Source organism: Chiloscyllium plagiosum, unplaced genomic scaffold (genome assembly GCF_037043375.1).
Source record: "Chiloscyllium plagiosum isolate Xiang-an unplaced genomic scaffold, Cpla_swu_hap1 HiC_scaffold_1, whole genome shotgun sequence".
Classification (NCBI taxonomy): domain Eukaryota; kingdom Metazoa; phylum Chordata; class Chondrichthyes; order Orectolobiformes; family Hemiscylliidae; genus Chiloscyllium; species Chiloscyllium plagiosum.
Window position 1 is genome coordinate 31,128,521 of NW_028270139.1, and position 24,786 is coordinate 31,153,306.

General features: G+C 41.1%; 1 protein-coding gene across 1 annotated transcript; it reads right to left on the reverse strand.

Moving 5' to 3' along the window:
• Window positions 1-1,174: 1,174 nt before the first annotated feature.
• Window positions 1,175-23,605, reverse strand: mad2l1 (MAD2 mitotic arrest deficient-like 1 (yeast)). Its single transcript, XM_043696660.2, has 5 exons — window positions 23,512-23,605; window positions 17,416-17,562; window positions 12,818-12,938; window positions 4,781-4,884; window positions 1,175-1,665 (listed from the first exon to the last, which is right to left on the reverse strand). The coding sequence occupies exons 1-5, from the start codon at window positions 23,582-23,584 to the stop codon at window positions 1,493-1,495; spliced, it is 618 nt and encodes a 205-aa protein (XP_043552595.1). The 5' UTR covers window positions 23,585-23,605; the 3' UTR covers window positions 1,175-1,492.
• Window positions 23,606-24,786: the final 1,181 nt, after the last annotated feature.

The following is a 24,786-nucleotide window of genomic DNA, read 5'->3' on the forward strand; positions in this document are numbered from 1 at the left end:
AAAAGATCGACAAGGATGTTGCCAGGGTTGGAGGATTTGAGTTATAGGGAGAGGCTGAACAGGCTAGGGCTGTTTTCCCTGGAGCGTCTGAGCTGAGGGGTGACCTTATAGAGGTTTATAAAATCATGAGGGGCATGGATAGGATAATAGACAAAGTCGTTTCCCTGGGGGCAGAGAGTCCAGAACTAGAGGGCATAGGTTTAGGGTGAGAGGGGAAAGATATAAAAGAGGCCCAAGGGGCAATATTTTCACACAGAGGATGATACGTGCATGGAATGAGCTGCCAGAGGAAGTGGTGGAGGCTGGTACAATTGCAACATTTAAAAGGCATTTGGATGGGTGTATGAATAGGAAGGGTTTAGAGAGATATGGGCCGGGTGCTGGCAGGTAGGACTAGATTAGGTTGGGATATCTGGTCGGCATGGATGGGTTGGACCGAAAGGTCAGTTTCCATGCTGTATGTCTCTATGACTCTATATAAAAATACAAAAGGTAGTGGAGCCAGCACCGATCCTTGTGATACGCCACTGGTCACAGGCCATCAGTCTGGAAAACAGCCATCCACCACCACCCTCTGTCTTCTACATACAAGCCAGTTCTGTATCCAAATGGCTAGTTCTCCCTGTATTCCATGAGATCTAATTTTGTTAACCAATCTCCAATGCTGAACCTTGTAGAATGCCTTACTGAAGTCCATATAGATCACATCTACCACTCTGCTGTCAATCCTCTTTTTTACTTCTTCAAAAAACTCAATCAAGTGCGTGAGAGTTTGAAAGGAAAGGCTGATAGGTATAGGGAATGCTGGATGACTAGATAAATTGAGGGTTTGGTTAAGAAAAAGAAGGAAGCATATGTCAGGTATAGACAATAGATGAAGTGAATCCTCAGAAGACAATTAAGGCAGTAGGAGTATACTTTAAGAGGGAAATCAGAAGGGCAAAAAGAGGACAGGAGATAGCTTTGGCAAATAGGGTTAAGGAGAATCCAAAAGGGTTTTTACAAATACATTAAGGACAAAAGGGTAACTAGATTGTGTAGTAAAGGAAAATATCTGAAATTGCAATAAGTTATCAGTTTGTAAGTTGAAAGGCTCACCAAGCTCTACTTGGAATGTGCTGAAGAAATTAAATATTTTACTCTAAAAGCTAATATTCAGATCATTCCCTTAAGAAAAAAGCTTATTTAGTCAGTGATTTTATTCACATTAAAAAACCAAACAAACAAACAAAATCAGGTTTACAGTCTGTAAATTTAAACTAATACTGCAAATACTAAAATCTCAACAATGCGTTGAAATGTTTTTTGAATTATACATCAGGAAAAGCAAAATTTAAAAAAGGGATTCTTCAGTTCAACAATAAGTAGACAATACAGACAAAAATACTATGAACATTGTGTTAGTCTTCAGTGTCCGTAAGACAACAGTGAAACAAATTTGTACAAGCAGAGTTTATATACAAGTCTAACTGCGCTATACATATGTTGCCTTTTAAAAAGAATCAATTTTTTTGTATGCAACCATACTATTTACTTTGTGTATGGTCGTAGTAAAAGATCTCAGGCGAACTTCTTCAGAGTTGTTAATGAACTGCGGCCCTGATTCTTCCCACTTTTCTGGTACTTCCAGGTCTTTGTCTGTGTATACTAGAAGATCAAAAGAACCTGAAAAAAAAAAATTAATTGGCAAAGACAAACATGAAAATCATTCAGCCAACCAAACAAGAAAAGGTACTAAAAGGTCTCCAGTACAATAGAACATAGAACATGACAGTGCAGTACAGGCCCTTCAACCCTCGATGTTGGACCGACCTGTGGAACCAATCTAAAGTCAATCTAACCTACACTGTTCCATTCCCATCCATATGCCAATCCAATGATCATTTAAATGCCCGTAAAGTGGCGAGTCTACTACTGTCGCATACAGCGTATTCCACACCCCTACTACTGAGTAAAAAAACTACCTCTGACATCTGTCCTATATCTATCACCCCTCAATTTAAAACTATGTCCCCTTGGGGTAGCCATCACCATCTGAAGAAAAGGCTGTCACTGTCCAATCTATCTAATCCTCTGATTAGATTATGTCTCCGTTAAGTCACTTCTCAACCTTCTAACCAAAACTGCCTCAAGTCCCTCAACCTTTTCTGATAAGACCTTCCCCTCCATACCATGCAACACCCTCAAATGTCCTCTGAACCCTTTCGAAACCTTCCACAACCTTCCTATAATTCAGTGACCAGAACTGTACGCAATACTCCAAATATGGCCACACCAGAGTTTTGTACTCTGTAGCATGACCTTGTGGCTCCGAAACTCAATCCCTCTACCAATAAAAGCCTTCTTAACAATCCTATCAACGTGGGTGGCAACTTTCAAGGATCTGTGTAGCTGGGCACAGATCTTTCTGCTCATCTACATTACCAAGACAACTACTATTAGCCCAGTACTCTGCATTCCTGTTACCCCTTCCAAGTGAATCACCTTACTTTTCCACATTAAACTCCATTTTCCACCTCTCAGCCCAGCTCTGCAGATTATCTACGTCATCCTTCGTCACTAGCCATAACTCTACCAACCTTAGTGTCATCTGCAAATTTACTAACCCATACTTCTATGTCCTCATCCAGGTTATTTATATAAAATGACAAACAACAGTGGGCCCAAAACAGATCCTTGCAGTACACAACTAATAACTGAACTCCAGGATGAATATTTCCCATTAACCACCACCCTGTCTTCTTTCAGCTAGCCAATTTCTGATCCAAACCGTTAAATCACCCTCTCTCCCATGCCTCTCTATTTGTGCAATAGCCTACCATGGGGAACCTTATCAGTTTTTGTTTTAACAGAGATTGAACAATAGAGAATAAATCTTTGGAATCAGTGTACACACCCATTTCAAATAATGATTAAAAACATTTAGCATCCTAACACCATAATTGGATGTGGAGTAATTTTCCAAATTTGTTTTCCATACTGTGCATTATCGTATAAGATTGCAAGAACATTCAGATGCACAAAGTCCCTTTACTCTGTCACCATTAGACCATGAGACATAGAAGCAGAAATGAGGCCATATGGCCATCACATCTAGTATTTGAGCATGGCTGATATGTTTCTCAATTCCATTCTGCTGCTTTCTCCCCAGAACTCTTGATTTGCTTATCAATCAAGAACCTATTTGTCTTAAATACAATGAATCGATGACTTGGCCTCCATAGCCCTCTGCAACAGTGAATTCCATAGCTCAGCCACCCCTGACTGAAGAAGTTCCTCTTCATCGCAATTCTGAAGGATTCTCTCATCGGAGGCTGCCCCAGTCTCTCCTATTAGTGGTGATATTTTCTCCATGCCCACTCTATTCAGGAGTCTCGATAGTCTGGAAGTTGAAATCAGATCCCCTCACCTGTCCTTCTAAACTCCAGCGAGTATAGACCCAGAGTCCTCAACTGCTCCTCATGTCAAGATTTTCACCCCAGAATCATTCTTGGGAAGTTCCTCTGGACCCCCTCTAAACTTCTGCACATCCTTTCTTAGATATGGGGCCCAAAACTGCTCAGAATATTCCGAATGCATTGGGATAGACCAGAGCCCTAAAAAGCCTCAGTAGTACATTTCTGCTCTTATACTTGAACCCTCTTGGAAAGAATGCTAACATTGCATTTGCCTTCCTAACTGCCAACCGAACCTGCATGTTAACCTTAAGAGAATCCTGAATGAGGACTCCAAAGTACCTTTGTACTTCGAACTTCGAAAGCCTTTCCCCACTTAGAAAATATTTATTAGAAAATTTTATTCTTCTTAACAAAGTGCAAATTACACAGATCTTATGAAAGTAGGGATTCTCATAAGATAAAACAGTTACAGAAAAAATTAACTTTCTCTCCAAAGGATTCTACCAGACCTGTCGACTATTTTCAACAAGATCATTTTTATCAGCTTTTGAGCAAATGCAGCATTTTGCTTTCATGTTGCGACAGTTCATGGCTTGTCATTTGAACTATTTCCTAGATACTATGAAGATATCCACGTTTGACTGACCGAGACAGGATTCAAGGTACAATCTGACCAGCATTAGAGCTTCAATAGATCTTGCGTTAATTCAGATTGTGATCAGCAAGCTACTTAAGCCTCTTTCAACTTTATACATAACCATAATTGACGGAATGTGCATTGTCCATTATGTCTTCATTATGAATAACCTCTAAACATCCAATTATAATGAAAACCACATAGTAATCCCCCAAAAAAGTCAAAGCTTCAACTTTAACATGACAAAATTGATGTGAGTGATGATTCCTTAGAAAATGCAGCCAAAACCAAGTCTGTGACATGACAAATGACTCAGCTGTAGTCAGTTAATGTGAAACTTGGCAATTGATCCGTGTAGGCAGAAGGGGAACGGGAGACCATCACACAATCCAAGAGAATGAGGAAGCCAGAGCAGAGTCATCTAAGGCCACCTTGCCCAAAAATCGGTTTTCCATTTTGGATCTGACTAGTGGGATGGTTACTTAGGAATGCAGCCAAAACCAAATCTGCCGTATTACTCAGTGACTCAGCTGTTTGGAGAGGAAGAAGAAAGGAGAAGCAAACAATAAGGATGGGTCTCAGGACATCAAGCAGGCATCTCTGGGGGAGTAAATGTGACTTTGGGGTCATCTAGAACCAGGTTGGTTGTTTCTGTGTAGGTAATGGTGCGATATAAAACAGCAAGGAGGGAACAAAAATAAAAATTACTGGTGACATTTCAACTCTTATAAAAGTGTTCACTTACAGGCGGTGTCAAGTAAAGGCAAGAATGTCACCGTAGCAGTTATCTGTCTAATGACAGACCGAATTTCATCTTGAATTGCTTTCTCAGATTTCTCCCTCGGTTGGCTGCAATGAGACAATTACAGTGAAAGCATTTTATTGGCGAATGACATCAAGTATCAATATTTCTGGCCTTTTGTCAAAATTGAAAAGTAAAGAAACAACTTCATAAGCACTGTAAATCTTAAATTAGGAATACTCTGATGGGATTAACCTAAAGCCAGGACTCTTCTGCTTCCTATGTGTCTCAATATAAACACTATGTTCCTGTTTCATTGTCTAAAATACTGAATAGTAGCTGGTACTATTTAAGCTCAAGTCCTAACATCAAACTAAGTCCTAAGTTAGAAATAAAACGTAGATGCTGGTATCAAAGCTGTTACTGAAGTGTAACATACCATACACGACACAAAAACATGTCTTAAAACAGTTCTTCTACTCAAATCCTCCCCCATTTCAACTAAAATCTATTATTGTACTTCTAGGAGTTTACTCCTGATTAATAACATTCTTGGGGGAGGTGATGGCCAAATGGAATTATTGCGGGAATGTTAATCCAGGAAACCCAGGTATATTCTGGGGACACAGGTTCAAATCCCACCACAGCAGATGGTGGAATTTGAATTCAAAAAAAAAAGAAAGTGGGCGGCACAGCAGCAGTGTTTAGCACTGTTGCCTCACGGCGCTAGAGACCCGGGTTCAATTCCCACCTCAGGCGACTGACTGTGTGGAGTTTGCACATTCTCCCAGTGTCTGTGTGGGTTTCCTCCGGGTGCTCCGGTTTCCTCCCACAGTCCAAAAGATGTGCAGGTTAGGTGAATTGGCCATGCTAAATTGCCCATAGTGTTAGGTAAGGGGTAAATGTAGGGGTATGGGTGGGTTACACTTCAGCGGGTCGGTGTGGACTTGTTGGGCCGAAGGGCCTGTTTCCACACTGTAATGTAATCTAATAAAAGAATATTGGAAGCCGCTGACTATTTAGGAAATTGGACTCACATTTGTATAATCTGGCCTTAGATTGACAGAAAAGTAGCTCCCAGTGATTTATCATCTAACTAAAACTCCGGAATCAAAAGTTGTTGCGATTGCCTCGTCTGTGGCACAAACCCTTAAATTGCAAATCCAAATGGTTCACCAGCCTCATTCTGGAGGCATTTATTTTTCCTCGTTTATGGGCACTTTTCCCAGCATTCCTATATTTACTAGTCTTTCACTTTCCTCTGTACTAATTTCTGAATCTTTGGTGCTCTTGATCTTAAATGCAAGTTTATATAGTTGTCATATTTTCTCTCGTTTTTCACACAAAGTCAATAACTTCCTTGCAGGGATTGATACCACTTAGAACTGTCTCTCAATCACTTCTTCACAAAGTAGCAGTACTCAGTCCTGAGTTCAGCCTCAAACTCATGTGTTCAGAATTCTATCCCTTGAGCTTGGCTACCACCCTTCATCACAGCACAACTGAAGTCACAAATAACATCACTTGTAATGGTAATATCTATTATCCTGGTTATGCTCAGTCTAACTTTTGCCATCTCTCCTACATTGCTTAAAACAACTAGGAATGGAAGAGACAATACATCTCCAGCAATGGCTTCTCTTCCTGTCCCCAGTCACACTGGTTTTATAGTCTTGTAGAACCGAGGAAATCACCTCAGAAATACACATGGTTATAAACATACAGTAAAATTGGAAACTAAACTGAGAACAGAATGAAAGAACATGAGCCCAATCCCTGTTAAGCACATATTTAGGATCAAAGTTGTCAAGCACCTCCACAAAGTGATAATTAATGCAATAATGGTTAGGGTGATGGAAGCAAATTCCTGAAACTGTTTCAATAACAACTGGACTGTGAAGGGAATTGTGGTTAATCAGGATGTACTAGCCCTTCTGACCCACAGTTTCAAAATTGATTCTTGATCAAACATCCTTCTAGGGATGTTGCTGAGTTATTACAAAGCAATTCTATATATCATCACAAGCAAGAAGCATGAAGTACACAAACCCCAACTGTGATCTTGACAGGCTTTTGCTCGTCCATACATTATGCAACAATTGGTAAGTACTATAGTCAATAACATGGTTATATGGAAACTTGCAGATTAATTAGTATAAACAATACAAATTTTGAGAAGGCAGTCAGCAACAATTGCAGAAATGAATTATACATGAAGCATGAACTGTGCCTCTTCCTATATGGGTGCTGCTGAGATAGTTGGGTTCTATAATTCTTATTCTTGTTTCAGACATTAATAATTTAGTCACAACATCTCAAAGTTCAAACATTTCAGATTGATGATCCTTTATGATCATTAACTGTTGATCCCTCCATGGTTGTAAGCAACCTTGAGTATTTCTAGTATTTGTTTTTCATTGCACCAGAGTAACATCATGCTCTTTAAAAAGAAAGAAAATCCATTGCAAACAGAAAGATCAGTCACTTCTAAAATGAAAACATTACTTTAGGATGACTATTCAGTATACTATTGAAGGAATGCTTCAACTGCAGTAGTGGGTCTTGAACTCATAACTTTCTAATTTCAAGGTACTGAGCCAAACTGGCATTTAAGCCAAGCCGTCAAAGTATACATGCAAGTCTTTACAAACAAACACCGATTTCAGAGTCAAGAACACACAGTTTTGACAAAAATATTGAAAACTGAAACCACCTTTTTCCTTACATTATAAGAAATGTAAATAATTACAAATGGGTCTAAAAATCAACAAGTGTAGTTCTATGGTAGTTACAGTGCACAAATTGGTTGAAGCAACGTTTCCAGCCCTCATTGCAGTCTTGGTCTAAAGATGAGCTGAATTCTAGAGGCAAAGTGACAGTGGTGGCTCCTAATGCCCCATTTCATGAAATGGGGCATGAAAGTAGTCTGACAAAACTGAATCAATAGTTTTTCCAAGAAAAAGGTGCCAAATTTGATGCAGAATAATATAACTAGACTGACGATTCCGGTGTTACAAAAGTTAAGAGAAACCGTAGAGTAGAAATTATTTTAGCTTCTACCAACTGTTCAGGGAGAAATTACCACACTAAAGCTGTCAACCAAAAATAAACAATTTAACAAATTTACAACTTTTTCAGACTAACTTATTTGCTTTCCCACATGTTGTGAAGTACAACCCTTGCTAAAAGCAATTAATTCTAAAAACAAAATTTTGCACAGAATTGTCAGATTTTAGTCATGAAGATTAATACATGATTCTGAATTGAAACAATTATACATAATTAACCACCAGCAATTAACCAAAACAATTTGATAAATTATTAGCTTTTCACTACAAACAAACAATGGCCTGAACTGTGCCAATCAGAACCAAGTAAGCATGCTCGCCACTACTCGAAGGGCATAGTCTGAGGATTCAGGCCAGACCATTCAGGAGAGATGTTAAGAAGCAGTTCCACACACAAAGATTGAGAGGTTCAGAATTCCCTTCCACAATTGGTAGTTGATGCTAGACCAGTTGATAACTTTAAATCTGAGATTTATTTTTGTTGAACAAAAAAAAAGTATTATGTATATGAGCCAGTGGTAGATAAATTTAGGACACAGACCAGCCATGATCTCATTAAATGGCAGAACAGGCTTAAGGGGTTGAATGGCGTACTTCTGTCCCTATATCCATATCAAATGATCTCTGCAGTGTGAATTCCACCTTTCTCCATTGTAGTTTAAATCTGACACCAAATTAAGGGGACATCCTGGTGTGCAGCAGGAGCGACTGTGTTGTTACCCATCTTTGCTGGTGTTCACACAACAAATCAGAAAGATAAAAATACTGAAGCCCCTTCACTTTAAATGGCTATTATAGCTACCATCTAATTAAATCATAGAAAGCAGATATTTCTAAAAGCATTTTTTCTAAAACATGTACTATTTCTCGCCATTCAAGAAATCGGATATCTCAAATATAAAATTAACTTACTTCGTGCCAGTAAGTCTCTGGCAGAAATCATGATGGTGTTCTTGATGATCTCGAAAGAGACAGGCTCCCTCACTAAGTGCAGCCTTTTCTGAGTTAAGATGGAGTTTTTACGAATTCACAATTGCAAGGGAGCTGGCAGTGAATGGGCAGCGCACCATATAGATGCGTACAGATTCTATGAAAGCAGCTTCTGGAGTTCCATGCCAGCTTGTATATGATTGAACTTCCAAAGTTGTTACCATGTCCGTGAAGTTGACGGCGGATGTTAACGGTTTTGCTATTACCGCAAGATTCAGGCCAGTGTATAAATCACACGTAGCACAATATCCAGCATTGAATAGAAAGAGGGTTAGAAAATAAAAACAGTAATAATGGCAGATGCTTCTGCACCTTAAGGTATGGCATGGCACCATCTTTCTGACTGGTAATGTAGCTAACATAGCTACAAATAGCTAATTTTCACAGCAGCACATGGTAAGATGTGATACAGAAGTTACTCAGTGGTATCAGCTGTGGCTCAGTTAGTAACCTGTCAACTTGAAGGGAGAAAGTGGTGGCTGAAGTTCAACTTTCAACACCAGTTTTTGAAGTAAAGTTCAGGCTGACAAGAGTGTTATACAATCAGAGGGTCTGACTTCGAACTGAAGTATTCCACCAAGTCCTCCTATGTCTCACTATATGAGTAATAAGGATACCACCACTATTTTGAAGAGTAGGGAAATTGCCCAGCATCCCTGCTAATATTTATTACTGCGTGAGACAAACAGATTATCTGGTCATTTATCTCATTGCTGTTCACGGGAAGTCTCTTTGTGCAAGCTGGTTGTCACGCTTCCTACATTGCAGTAGTGACTACATTTGAAAAGTATAATCATTAGATGTGAACATAGAACATAGAACATAGAAGAATACAGCGCAGTACAGGCCCTTGGGCCCTCGATGTTGCGCCGATCCAAGCCCACCTAAACTACACTAACCCACTATCCTCCATATACCTATCCAATGCCCTCTTAAATGCCCATAAAGAGGGAGAGTCCACCACTGTTACTGGCAGGGCATTCCATGAACTAACGACTCGCTGAGTGAAGAACCTACCCCTAACATCAGTCCTATATCTACCCCCCCTTAATTTAAAGCTATGCCCCCTTGTAATACCCGACTCAATACGCGGGAAAAGGTTCATACTGTCGACCCTATCTAACCCCCTAATCATCTTGTACACCTCAATCAAGTCACCCCTAAACCTTCTTTTCTCTAGTGAAAACAGCCCCAAGTGCCTCAGTCTTTCCTCATACGATTTTCCTTCCATACCAGGCAACATCCTGGTAAACCTCCTCTGCACCCGTTCCAATGCCTCCACATCCTTCCTATAGTATGGCGACCAAAACTGCACACAATATTCCAGATGCGGCCGTACCAGAGTCTTATACAACTGCATCATGACCTCAGGACTCCGGAACTCAATTCCTCTACCAATAAAAGCCAGTACGCCATATGCCTTCCTCACCGCACTATTTACCTGGGTGGCAACTTTCAGAGATCTGTGTACATGGACACCAAGATCCCTCTGCTCATCCACACTACCAAGTATCCGACCATTAGCCCAGTACCCCATCTTTTTGTTATTCTTCCCAAAGTGAATCACCTCGCACTTAGCTACATTGAATTCCATCTGCCACCTTTCTGCCCAGCTCTGCAGCTTCTCTATATCCTGCTGTAACCTGCCACATGCTTCCTCACTGTCAACAACTCCTCCGACTTTCGTGTCATCCGCAAACTTGCTCACCCAACCTTCTAACCCCTCTTCCAGGTCATTTATAAAAATGACAAACAGCAATGGTCCCAAAACAGATCCTTGCGGAACACCGCTAGTGACGGCACTCCATGAAGAAACTTTGCCATCAACTACTACCCTCTGTCTTCTTCCATCCAGCCAATTCCTAATCCAAACCTCCAACTCACCCTCAATGCCATATCTCCGTATTTTCTGCAGTAGCCTACCATGGGGAACCTTATCGAACGCCTTACTAAAATCCATATATACCACATCTACCGCTTTCCCCTCATCAACCTCCTTCGTCACCTTTTCAAAGAATTCAATAAGGTTTGTGAGGCACGACTTGCCCTTCACAAAACCATGCTGACTATCCTTGATCACATTATTCCTATCTAGATGTGCATAAATCCTATCCCTTACAATTCTCTCTAAGACTTTGCCCACAACAGAAGTGAGACTCACCGGCCTATAGTTACTAGGGCTATCCCTACTCCCCTTTTTGAACAAGGGAACCACATTTGCTATCCTCCAGTCTTCTGGGACTACTCCTGTAGACAAAGAGGACATAAAAATCAAGGCCAATGGCTCTGCAATCTCCTCCCTTGCTTCCCAGAGAATCCTAGGATAAATGCCATCAGGCCCAGGGGACTTATCTATTTTCACCTTTTCCAGGATTTCCAACACCTCTTCTCTACATACCTCAAAGCCATCCATTCTCCTTATTTGTGCCTCAGTATTCTCATCAACAACAATGCCCTGTTCCTGAGTGAATACTGAAGAAAAGTATTCATTCAGTGTCTCCCCAATCTCTTCCGCCTCCACACGCAACTTCCCCCTACTATCCTTGACTGGACCTATTCCTACCCTAGTCATTCTTTTATTCCTAACATACCTATAGAAAGCCTTAGGGTTTTCCCTAATCCTATCTACTAAGGACCTTTCATGTCCCCTCCTTGCTGCTTTTAGCTCTCTCTTCAGGTCCTTCCTGGCTACCCTATAACTCTCAATCGCCCCAATTGAACCTTCACGTCTCATCTTGAGATAGGCCGCCCTCTTCCATTTAACAAGGGATTCCAATTCCTTATTAAACCACGGCTCCCGTGATGTGAAGATCTTTAGTATTTGAAAGGCACTATTTAAATACAATTCCTAGTGAATACAATTATACATGCAAAATCTTTGAATTATTAGTTCATTGCTCATTGACAACTTGGGTGTTCTACATTTTTCTGAGTAATTCAACAATCTCTTCTTGCATATTTGTCATCATCATCTTGAGGGCTCATCCTGGAGATTTATTAGACAGAATCAAACAAGATTATAATTCCCAGCAGGGGTTGATTAGCTCAGTTAACTGTATGGCTAGTTTGCGATGCAGAATAACACCAATAACATGGGTTGAATTCCCACACCAACTGAGGCTACCATGGAGGCCTCTTCTTTGTAACTTTTGTATTCAAGTTAAACCACCACCAGTCATCTGTCTAATGAGAGCGCCGCTCTAAAGTCTAGAAAGACTAAGGCAATTTGACATTTTTATTCCCCAGCAGTAGACAAATGAAGGCAGACGGAACTTTAAACAAGAGGAAAATTATAACTGATTAATTTCATAGAATCCAGTGTGGAAACAGGCCATTCAGCCAACAAGTCCACACTGACGCTCCAAAGAGCATCCTATCCCTATCCTTTCCCTGTATCCCTGCAATTCCCACAGCTAATGCACATAATCTACACATCCCAGAACATCATGGGCAATTTAGCATGGCCAATCCATTTAACTTGCACATTTTTGGACTGGGGGAAGTAACCGGAGCACCTAGTGGGAACCCATGTGGACACAGGCATCCAAGTGTGGAATGGAACCCAGATCCCAGGTGCTGTATTTATTAGTGATTTCAATATTAAAGTGACACCACACAGCAACACATTCAAGAAATGTCACTGCTTTTACGCCTGCCACTTCTATGCATAATTGCCTGACAAAGTATTACAACTATTCTGCTAGGTCCTTCAGAAGTCAGTTTACAGATCATACTTGGATTGGTGTGTATTTGAGGGGTGCATTATACAAAAAGTAAAAAGCAAAGCAAAGCAATTATGAAGAATCCAATCACTAGTCTTTCTCAAAATGACATTGACTAGGTCTAGATAGATATATTACTATTGAATTGAAAAAAAAGTGATTCTAGAGATAGCAATTTTAAACATGGTGTTTGAGTTGTGCATGTTGTTTGACCAGCATGTGTGCAGTCTCAAAAATCAATACTTCTCAGGGTTACTTACCTGTTATCAGTCATGGTTTTGTCACACTCAATGTCAAACTGCCATCTTTCCAGCACCTCATTAGTTTCAATGCTGTTGATGACCACCACCAGCCTTTGAACAAAATGGTTACATAACCAATCTGAAAACATAAAAACATTGAAGATAAACACTAAAGGAGAAAACAGTAATTGAGCCACATCTTTTGAATACACATAATTAATTCAATACAACCTTTGATTGAAATACAATACTGAATTGCATCCATTGCTGAAAGAATCTGAAATTTTCAGACCTCAAGCTGAATAAATAATTTCTATGATTATAGCACATCTTTTGTGATTTAAATATTTGCCATTGCTAAAGAGAAATGCCTTCCTCATCAGATTAGCAGATTTCTAGTCTTAGGCCATCTGCCAAATTGTGTTTTCGCTAACACTAGCTTAAACTTATTTTGCATTCTCTCCAGTCCAAACATCTGCTACATCACTTATTTCACAAGAAATTTTAAAATGATAGAAAGACAAGAACAGAAACAAAAAGGGCAAACGCCAGAAATTGGAAGTAAAAGCATAAGTGACAGAGATACACACGGTATTTGTGGAGAAAAAAAAAAGTTGGATTTGACATGACTTGCCTTCAGAACCACTCTGAAGAGACATACTTCACTCCAAACATTAACACATTTCTCATTGCACAGATGTTACCAGACCAGAGTTTCTCCAGCTTTTATGACATACCAAATAGGGAGCAGTCATACATATTTGAGCCTGCTTCAGCATTCAGGAAAAATCAGGGTGGATTTTCAAGTCAATTCCATTTTCTTGCTTGATCCTCAGATTTTTACATTTCAAGATCAAATACCTATTAAATCTCAGCCTTGAATACAAGTTGCAACTGAATACCTCTGCTCTTCATAATGGAGAATTCCAAGGATTCACAACTCCAAGTGAAAGAAACCCAGAATACCCTCTAGTTTCAAAATTTAGCAGCTGGACAGGCTGTGTCAATCCCTTCAGAATCTTTAACTTCAATTAAATCACCTCCCATTCTTCTAAACTAGGAGTATCAGCCAATACTAGTCAAATCTTCCCTTAACCGTGTCATCCCAGAAAACAAACATTCTTCAGATTATTTGTTGCTTCAGTCAGTCCATCTCCTTTTCTCTTGTTAACTCCTTTACATCTCTAAGCACCAGACATATGCACAATTGTAACATGCAAAGAGCCAGTAAAATGGACTACCATCTGGTTCTTTTCATTGGCTAGGACAAAGACAACTCTTCTGTTGTTTCAAAATAGCGTTTTGGAACCTTTCATGAGGGGGAGCATGGACCCATTGACGTACATTCTGAAAGACACCATCGCCAACAGTGCTGCACAAAGAATCTCTGGGAGTATGGAATTAATTCATAACCCAGACTCAGGAGGTAGAGTGTCCAACTGGCTTCACAGAGACTTGGTTACAGGGGGGTCAGGACTGGCAGTTAAACCTCCATGGTTTTTCAACTTATCGAAAAGACAGAGGTGGGCAGAGGGGGTGGGGTTGCCTTGTTAGTTAAGAACAAAATTAAATCTATGGTATTGAATGACATAGCGTCGGATGATGTGGAGTCTGTGTGGGTGGAATTGAGGAACCACAAAGGCAAAAAAAACATAATTGGAGTTGTGTATAGACCTCCTAACAGTGGTCAGGACCAGGGACGCAACATGTACCGGGAAATAGAGAAGGCATGTCAGAAAGGCAAGGTTACATTGATCATGGGAGACTTCAATATGCAGGTGGACTGGGTAAATAATGTTGTTAGTGGATCTAAAGAAAGGGAATTCATGGAATGCTTACAGGATGGCTTTTTGGAACAGCTTGTCATGGAGCCCACAAGAGAGCAGGCTATTCTGGACCTAGTGCTTTGCAATGAACCAGATTCTATAAAAGATCTGTTGGGCCGAAGGGCCTGTTTCCACACTGTAAGTAATCTAATCTAATCTAATCAAGGGGTAATTGTAGGGGTATGGGTGGGTTACGCTTCAGCGGGTCGGTGTGGACTTGTTGGGCCGAAGGGCCTGTTTCCACACTGTAAGTAATCTAATCTAATCTAATCTAATCTTAAAGTAAGGGAACCCTTAGGAAGTAGCGACCATAATATGATAGAGTTCAGTCTGGAGTTTGAAAGGGAGAAGGCAAAATCAGATGTAATGGTGTTACAGTTGAATAAAGGTAATTATGAGGGCATGAGAGAGGAACTGACTAAAATAGACTGGAAGCAGAGGTTAACTGGGAAGACAGTAGAGCAAAAATGGCAGGAGTTTGTAGGTATAATTGAGGACACTATACAGAGGTTCATTCCCAAGAAAAGAAAGATTAACCGGGGAGGGATTAGACAACCTTGGCTGACAAAGGAAGTCAGGAAATGTATTAAAGAAAAAGAGAGATCCTATAAAATGGCTAAGAACAGTGGGAAATCAGAAGATTGGGAAGGATACAAAAGCAAACAGAGGATAACAAAGAGTGTAATAAGAAAGGAGAGGATCAAATATGAAGGTAGGCTAGCCAGTAATATTAGAAATAATAGTAAAAGTTTCTTTCAGTACATAAGAAACAAACGACAGGCAAAAGTAGACATTGGGCCACTTCAAACTGATGCAGGAAGCCTAGTGATGGGAGATAAGGAAATAGCAGGAGAACTTAACAAGTACTTTGCGTCAGTCTTCACAGTGGAAGACATGAGTAATATCCCAAAAAATAAAGGGTGTCACGGGGCTGAGTTGAGTATGGTTGCCATTACGAAAGAGATAGTGCTAGAAAAGTTAAAAAGTCTTAAAACTTATAAATCTCCTGGCCCCAATGGGATACACCCTAGAGTTCTGAGAGAGGTGGCTGAGGAAATAGCAGAGGCATTGGTTGAGATCTTTCAAGAGTCACTGGAGTCAGGAAAGGTCCCGGATGATTGGAAGATGGCTGTTGTAACCCCCTTGTTCAAGAAAGGATCAAGGCAAAAGATGGAAAATTATAGGCCAATCAGCTTAACCTCGGTTGTTGGTAAAATTCTAGAATCCATCATTAAGGATGAGGTTTCTAAATTCTTGGAAGAGCAGAGTCTGATTAGAACAAGTCAACATGGATTTAGTAAAGGGAGGTCATGCCTGACAAACCTGTTGGAATTTTTTGAAGAGGTAACAAGTAGGTTAGACCAGGGAAACCCAGTGGATGTGATCTATCTAGACTTTCAAAAGGCCTTTGATAAGGTGCCACACGGGAGGCTGCTGATCAAGGTGAGGGCCCATGGTGTTCGAGGTGAGCTGCTGGGATGGATTGAGGATTTGCTGTCTAACAGAAGGCAGAGAGTTGGGATAAAAGGTTCTTTTTCAGAATGGCAGCCAGTGACGAGCGGTGTCCCGCAGGGTTCGGTGCTGGGGCCACAGCTGTTCGCATTATATATTAATGATTTGGATGAGGGAACCGGGGGCATTCTAGCGAAGTTTGCCGATGATACGAAGTTAGGTGGACAGGCAGGTAGTACTGAGGAAATGGGGAGGCTACAGAAGGATCTCGACAGGTTGGGAGAGTGGTCCAGGAAATGGCTGATGGAATTTAACGTGAGCAAGTGCGAGGTCTTGCACTTTGGCAAAAAGAATAAAAGCATAGACTACTTTCTAAATGGTGAGAAAATTAATAAAGCCAAAGCACAAAGGGATCTGGGAGTGCTAGTCGAGGATTCTCTAAAGGTAAACATGCAGGTTGAGTCCGTGATTAAGAAAGCGAATGCAATGTTGTCTCTTATCTCAAGAGGGTTGGAATATAAAAGCAGAGATGTACTACTAAGACTTTATAAAGCTCTGGTTAGGCCCCATTTGGAGTACTGTGTCCAGTTTTGGTCCCCACACCTCAGGAAGGACATACTAGCACTGGAACGTGTCCAGCGGAGATTCACACGGATGATCCCTGGAATGACAGGTCTAACATATGAGGAACGGCTGAGGATACTGGGATTGTATTCGTTGGAGTTTAGAAGATTAAGGGGAGACTTAATAGAGACGTACAAAATAATACATGGCTTGGAAAAGGTGGATGCTAGGAAATTGTTTCAGTTAAACGAGGAGACTAGGACCCGTGGACACAGCCTTAGAATTAGAGGGGGTCATTTCAGAACAGAAATGCGGAGACATTTCTTCAGCCAGAGAGTGGTGGGCCAGTGGAATTCATTGCCACGGAGTGCAGTGGAAGCCGGGACGCTAAATGTCTTCAAGGCCGAGATTGATAGATTCTTGTTGTCTAGAGGAATTAAGGGCTACGGGGAGAACGCTGGTAAGTGGAGCTGAAATGCGCATCAGCCATGATTGAATGGCGGAGTGGACTCGATGGACCGAATGGCCTTACTTCCACTCCTATATCTTATGGTCTTATGGCTTCAGGTCAACGCTATTCAGTGAAGCCAGAATGTGGAGAACAGCCTCCCAAAATTATTTTACCAATGACTACCAAAATTAAAAAAGGTCAAGATAAATATCAATTTTAAAATTATGACTATATACCAGAGCTGGTCTACTCGTGAAAAAGTCTTACAAATATCAAATGCTCAAAATTATGCAAAGTGAAATTGAAATCAAACAAATCAATACCTTTTAGCTGGCCAACCACATTTTTTAAGTAGTTGTTGAGGATGGGATCTGTTGTAACAAGCATTGTAAGGCCATACTTCTGTACACGTGAGAAAGATTCTGGTGGATAGATTCCACGTTGGTACAAAATGCTATTGATCCCATAATCTAAAACAAAACATTGATTGACAATGTATTTACTGAAGAAAAAAACCGATGTTCGAGTTCAGGTTAATAAACAATATTACTGTTTACAATATTACAGTAATACAATTATTAAAATTAAATCCAAAAATGCATTCCCTGACAGATGTCACAATATTCTTGCACAGAATACACTACAAGTGACTGAAAACATTTTTCCCTTAACTAGGAATCGTAAAAGTGATAATTAAACAAGAGTGAAGATGACTAACAGTACAGTTGGCTATAGTATCAGACCAGACTGATAGTACAGCAGGTTATCCCAAGGCCACTGGGCACTAGGTAAATAGAGAGCAAATCCTAAACAAATATTTCAAACACAAAACAGATTAAAATGCATATCTGAACTGTCAGCTTCACTTGGAAACAGATTTTTCAGAATCATAGATTCTAAACAGTGTGGCAGCAGGCCATTTGGCCCACTGAGTCCACACCGACTGTCCAAAGAGCATCACACCCAGAACCAGCTCCCTACTCTAACCCTATAATCCTGCATTCCGCATGGCCAATCCACCTAACCAGCACATCATTGGATTGTGGAAAGTGGAGCACCCGGAGGAAACGTGCACCGATATAGGGAGAAGATTCCAACTCCACACAGGCAGTTGCCAGAGGCTGGAATCTATTCTGGATCCCTGACACAATGAGGCTGCAGAGCTAACCACTGAGCCACTTCTGCCAAGGAAAATTAGTGTTAGGACGGGGGGAAAGAAAAAGATGTAAAGGCGATTTATGTTGCAATAGCATAAAGACATTAACACAATCTGGAATTTTAAAAGAAACATTTTTTCTGCTTACAATAGTTAGAACGTCCAAACTGCTACATGAAACGATTGGAATACTTAAGCCAGTTAAGTACAAGGGACAAAGAAAACATGGGTGACAGGAATCTTAACTTCAGCATAAATACTAAGAGCTGTAAGGCCTAATGGACGGTTTGTGCACTGTGTCTTCTGTGTAATGAGGAAAGGCTATCGTCATAACAAGTCAGCAGTTTTAGTTAGATACAATCCAGAGATAAAGGGTAGTTTCATTGAACCAAGGCTAAAGAAAGTAATACTGCCATTTAAACAGTAACTTATCAAATCTCGGAAACACTGAAAAGCAGATACAATAAAGTACTGTGAAGTGCTGTGGCTTTCCACCCAAAGGCAGCAGTTTTGTAAATAATGTTTTAAGATGTGATAAAACGAAGGTCAGTTAATTGTTTTGTGGCGATAACTATGGCTAGGGAAATGAGTCAGGATAACACCTTACTTCTTTTCCATAAATGTAGGATCGTTAACATTCACTTAAATTGGTTTAAAGGAGTGGAGGCTCAGACATTCAAATAGCCCAAGTTATTGGAATGGTGTAAACCGGGAGTTGCTGATCAGGACCATGTGGAATCCTCGGACTGTGGAAATTGCTGAGGAAACTAAACTTCTTTAGGGCAATTCCCATGTCTGGAGCCCTCTGAAGGACCCATTTAAAGGGGAGAATTTGGAGGATCCCAACTTGGGAGCAAAAGAAGATTAAAAATGTAACTTCCACTTAAACTACTACTGAACGCCCTTAAGTTCCCACTGCACCACTACCCCACACTACATCGTTTACCGCTCTGCAATCCTGCTGGAACAAAATACATACTCTCACTGACCCGAATTTAAGATGCAGCTTCCTTTTCCTCCCGCCAATCTCACACATCTGGAAGCCACATGCTGTCCACTTCTGCAATCTGACAGCCTCAAACCACACTCCCATCTGGTGGGCCATATTCAAACCTCCTTTACAATCTTAATCCCAGACCTGATGTCCCCTCCCATCTGTCAGCCAAGACACTTCCTTAAGAATTGACAACCCACTGATCCCAATTATCCTAAACACTTATCCTAAACCAGGTACATGCATCCTTATCTTATTACGGAGCTGCCAGTGGTAAGCTGTATTGCTGGACACTTAGATACCAGACCATGGCAGTGATGCTACACCAGGAGGTGTGGTTTTTAATTATTATTTTCCTTACTGCTGGGAGCACAGATGTTTGGACAGATTCATACAGGACGCCAATGGCTTTAGATCTCTATGTTAAAGATAAGCAGGTAAATTTTAAGATGAACGGGGATGGAAATAGAATTTCAAACCCTGATTGGAATAGTTGGACCACGCAGTAAATGTCTGCATGGTATTGGTGTAGTGCAATTTGGATTAAGTCGTCAAGTTTTGTGCTTAAGCCCTCAAACCTCCTGACTTAAAAGATAAATGTGTAACTGAAAGGACCAATATTGTGAAATACACAAAAAACAATTTAAGTTTAAACCTAACACCCTTGAAACATAATCCGATTTCTACACTCTTAATTTGGGCCACTGCTATATTATTTTAATATTTTTGTATAGTTTGTTAGCTGATTGCAACATATGACTAAACAGCATTGCAGTGGCCTATAAAGAGTCACAAGCGACATCCTGACAAGTGATATAAATTGCGAATAGCTTTTCTAATATTTCTATGAACTTATTTGTTCTTTCTTCTATAAAGTTAGAACTAAAGTAGTTGTTTTATGTTGCTTAACTGAAAAAAACAGAGCTGTAGATGCTAGAGGTCTGCAATTAAAACAGAAATTGCTAGAGAAGCTCATGAACAGCATGCTCTGTAGAGTCACCAGACTCAAAACATTAACTCTACTTTCTTCCCACAGATGCTGCTCGACCTGCTGAGCTTCTCCAGCAATTTCTGTAGTTGCTTAATTTCTCTGCTATTTCCTTGGTTGTCATTCCCCATCTCAGACTGTCAGGAGCGTACAGTTGCCTTTACCAATCCTTTTCACATTTTAAATAGTCATACTGTAAAAGCTTCTTTGCTGCTTGTATTTTTACTCTCATTCTATTACTCCCCCTCTACCCCTTAAAAATCAATCTCTAGGTCCTCCTTTGTAGAATTCTAAAATCCTCCCAAACCTTAGATTTGCTACATTTTCTAGCAACTTTTTACATTCCTCTTTGGATTTAAATACTATCCTTAACTTACTTTGTTAGCAATGGTTGAGCTTTCTTTTGGTTCCTGAGAGGTGGAATGCATTAGTTTGTTCCTTTAATATTACATTACATTACATTACAGTGTGGAAACAGGCCCTTCGGCCCAACAAGTCCACACCGACCCACCGAAGCGCAACCCACCCATACCCCCACGTTCACCCCTTACCTAACACTACGGGCAATTTAGCATGGCCAATTCACCTGACCTGCACATCTTTGGATTGTGGGAGGAAACCGGAGCACCCGGAGGAAACCCACGCAGACACGGGGAGAACGTGCAAACTCCACACAGTCAGTTGCCTGAGGCGGGAATTGAACCCGGGTCTCCGGCGCCGTGAGGCAGCAGTGCTAACCACTGTGCCGCCGTGCCGCCCACAAATTACCTAGTAATTACCAATTACCTAGTCACCATCATGTATGGTAAGCAATTACAGTTAGCTCAACCCTAATATCTTTGTAGTTTCCTTTCTTTAGATTCCATACTGGTTTTCAGAGTGGAGTACTTCACTTTGCAAACTAATAAAAGAATTCTCACATTAGAGTCACTTTTCTCGACAATAAAAGGACCCCTCAAGATTAATTACAAGGGTGTGAATTGTTCAAATGATAAGCTCTTTGCACTGCCAAAAAGTTTGTGTGCAAATAATAAGTTAAGATCATTTGCAAGCAACAGAAAGCAGTAGCCATTTTCAAAGATGTCACAACAGGAAGTATAAAAATCTCAGAGGGGAAGCATTGTAGAGACAACTGTTAAGTATCAGCACTGAATGAATAGTTCAGAAGTCAGACTAGACCAATGTCTCAACTCCAAATGTCATACTGTGATCAAATCTGGGTTAGATTTGTTACCTTTGAGCTTTATTTCTTCTATGCCAATGTTAATCTATGTCAGACTGGGTATATTTTTTAATATGTTGACAGTACATCCCTCTCAACCTGCAATTCTCATTTGTAGTTGATTTTCAATAAAGTTTTTCAATACTGGAAGAATAGATGTTGCGGCTGTACAGGACATTGGTGAGGCCACTTTTAGAATACTGCATACAATTCTCGTCACCCTTCTGTAGGAAGAATTCTATTTTTAAATTCGCTCATGGAGTGAAGGTGTCTATGGCAAGGCCAGCATTTATTGCTCACCCTAATTGCAGTTAAGAGTCAATCACATCGCTGTGGGCCTGGAGTCACATGTAGGCCAGACCAGGTAAGGATGGCACTTTCCTCCCCTAAAGGACATTAGCGAACCAAATAGGTTTTTCTGCTAATTGACAATAGATCAACATGGGCATAGAAAAGATAAAACTCAAGGGCAACAAATCCAGCCCAGGATCGATCAGAGTATTACATTTGGTACTGAAACAGCATTTTAGACTGACTTCTAAACTATTCATTCAGCAATATTTCATTCTCTTAATGCCAGATTTTTTAATTGAATTCAAATTCCAACCTCTGCCATGGCAGGATTCAAACCCGGATCCCCAGAACATTGTCTGGGTTTCTGGATTAACAGTTGAAGGATCATACCACTAGGCCATTACCTCCCAAGTTGTTAAATTGGAGAAGGTGTAAAAAAAGATTGACAAGGATATTGTCAGGACTGGAGGGCTCCAGTTATAGGGACAGGCTGAATAGGCCAGGGCATTCTCCCCCAGAGCGTTACAGACTCAGGGGTCACATTATAGGGGTTTATAAAACCATGAGGGGCATGGATAGGGTGAATAGTCAAGCTCTTTCTCCTTGTTTGGGGGTGTCCAAAACTAAAGGGCATAATTTTAAGTTGAGAGGGGAAAGATTTTGAGAACCTGAGAGGTAACTTTTCACAGAGGGTGGGGAGTGTATGGAAGAAGCACCCAGTGGAAGTGGTGGAGGCAGGTAGAATTACAACATTTAAAAGGCAAATAATTAGGACAGGTTTAGCAGGATATGCAGCAAATGGACTAGGGTCAGACTGGGGTATCTGGTTGGTGCAGGCAAGTTCGGCTAAAGAGTCTGTTTCCACGCTGTATGACTATTAATTCTCTACAGCACTGGAAAATAAAATCACAGTACACCAAACACATTTGCACATGTTGCGCCCCCATCTGTAAACTGAGGAGACCAGAGCTATTTTAGCTTTCAGAACAATTACACCATATTAAATCAACCTCGTCTGACTGCACAGTACCAAATCTTGGACAACCGTTCCTCAATAGTCTTTTTAAAAAAACCTAGCACACGTTGCAAAGATTCATCAGTCAGTATTATTAGTGATAAGATTTGCACAGTCTATAATCTAGATTAAAGTTATCCAATATTACTAGATAACTACAAATAGTGTTGTTTTGCTAATCATGCCCTTCCCCAATGAAATGGGTCTACCAGTAAGCGTGCAAAAACTTTAACAGATAATTACTTAAGTTATATGAAACATAAACCACATTCATAACCAAAACGTCTACTTTTGGAAACAACGCCCTGTGCAGACAACCTAGCATCACAGCTTGCAGCGTTTACCTACTACAGCTCCAAAACAACCTGCTGCCTGTAAATGCTTTGTGGCTTGATATTTCAATAGCATTTAGCACAAGTATTGCTTTGCACTTCATTTAGTTTTGCCGAGAATTATAAAGGGAACTCGGGAGTGGGGAAGACGACAGTCGCGCAGTTAAGCGATGGGGAAGCTCAGACTCGTCAAACATAGACCTATATTCTTTACAAAAGCAAAAAGCTCAACATTAACCAGGGCCGAGGATAGGACTGAGGATGCAATTGGCTGAGACACCGCCATCCCGCTCCACACTGCACGAACGGCCCGGTCCTGACCCCGGGCCCAGGGGGGATCCTGTGTCTGTGGAGGTTCTGGCCAGGGCCTCCCCTCCTCTCCCCCCCCGGTCCCGTCCCGGTTACCCCGGTAACTCACTGAAGAACTCAGATACGATGCTCGCGCTCCCTTTCAGAGTGATCCCTTCTCGCGCCGCCACTTTACCCGCCATCGAATTCAAAACTCCGCGCGGCCCCACTGCGCCTGTGCGGAAATAGCTGGCTCCACTACCACCCCTTTTCCCAGCCCGCTCGCCCGGCAGCGCCTGCGCACTTGGTTACCCAACGGTGGGGCCGCAGATGGAATTGCCCCGCCCCCTTCCTGCCAACACGTGACCTCCCGGGAGAGTTCTAGCATCATGCCATCCTGTTTCTCTCTTTTCCTGCAGAAGCTGCTCAGTTTCTCCAACGCCTGTTTTTATTTCTGATTTTCAGCATCCAAGGGATTTTAATTTAATTCAGATAGGGACTGACTGGCATCTTGCACGTTACAGTAGGTAGCATGGTCTCACTGATGTTTCTTTCAGCCAATGTTCCTGATCCTCATTCTCAGGGGATTGCTATGGATCCCCCATTTCCTCTGTGGCCAGGACATTCCACCTTAGTAGGCTTCCAAAGTGAAAAGCCAAAATTGTGCAATACATCCTTTCTGAGCTACACTGCAAGGCCAGGTAAGAAATAGGAGAAAGTGAGGTCTGCAGACGCTGGAGATCAAAGCTGAAACTTTATTGCTGGAACAGCACAGCAGGTCAGGCAGCATCTAGGGAACAGAAGATTCGACGTTTCGGGCACATGACCTGCTGTGCTGTTCCAGCAATAAAGTTTCAGGTAAGAAATAGGACAGTGTTTTGCCAAGCAATGAGTTCAGTGCAGATTTGATATTTTTCAGCTCCACTTTCCTGCCTATTTCTCCATATCCCTTGATTCTACTAATGATTAAAAATGTGTTTGTCTCAAACTCAACAGCCTCCTGTGTTGAAATATTCCACAGATTCACTACCCTTTGAGAGAATAAATTCTTCCTCATCCCTGTCATTCCTGATGAAGAGCTTGTGCTCGAAATGTTGACTCTCCTGCTCCCCAGATGTTGCCTGACCAGCTGTACTTTTCTAGTACCACACTTTTAGACTTGTTAGACTATAGAAGAATGAGAAGTGAGTTTATTGAAGCATATAAAATTCTTAGAGAACCTGATAGGGTCATAAGATAGTCTCTCCGTACATGGTATCAGGAGAAAGTGAGGACTGCAGATGCCGGAGAGTCAGAATTGAAAAGTGTGGCAATGGAAAAACACAGCTGGTCAGGCAGCATCTGAGGAGCAGGAGAGTCGACATTTCAGGCATAAGCCTTTTATCGGGAATTGGAGGTGGAAGAG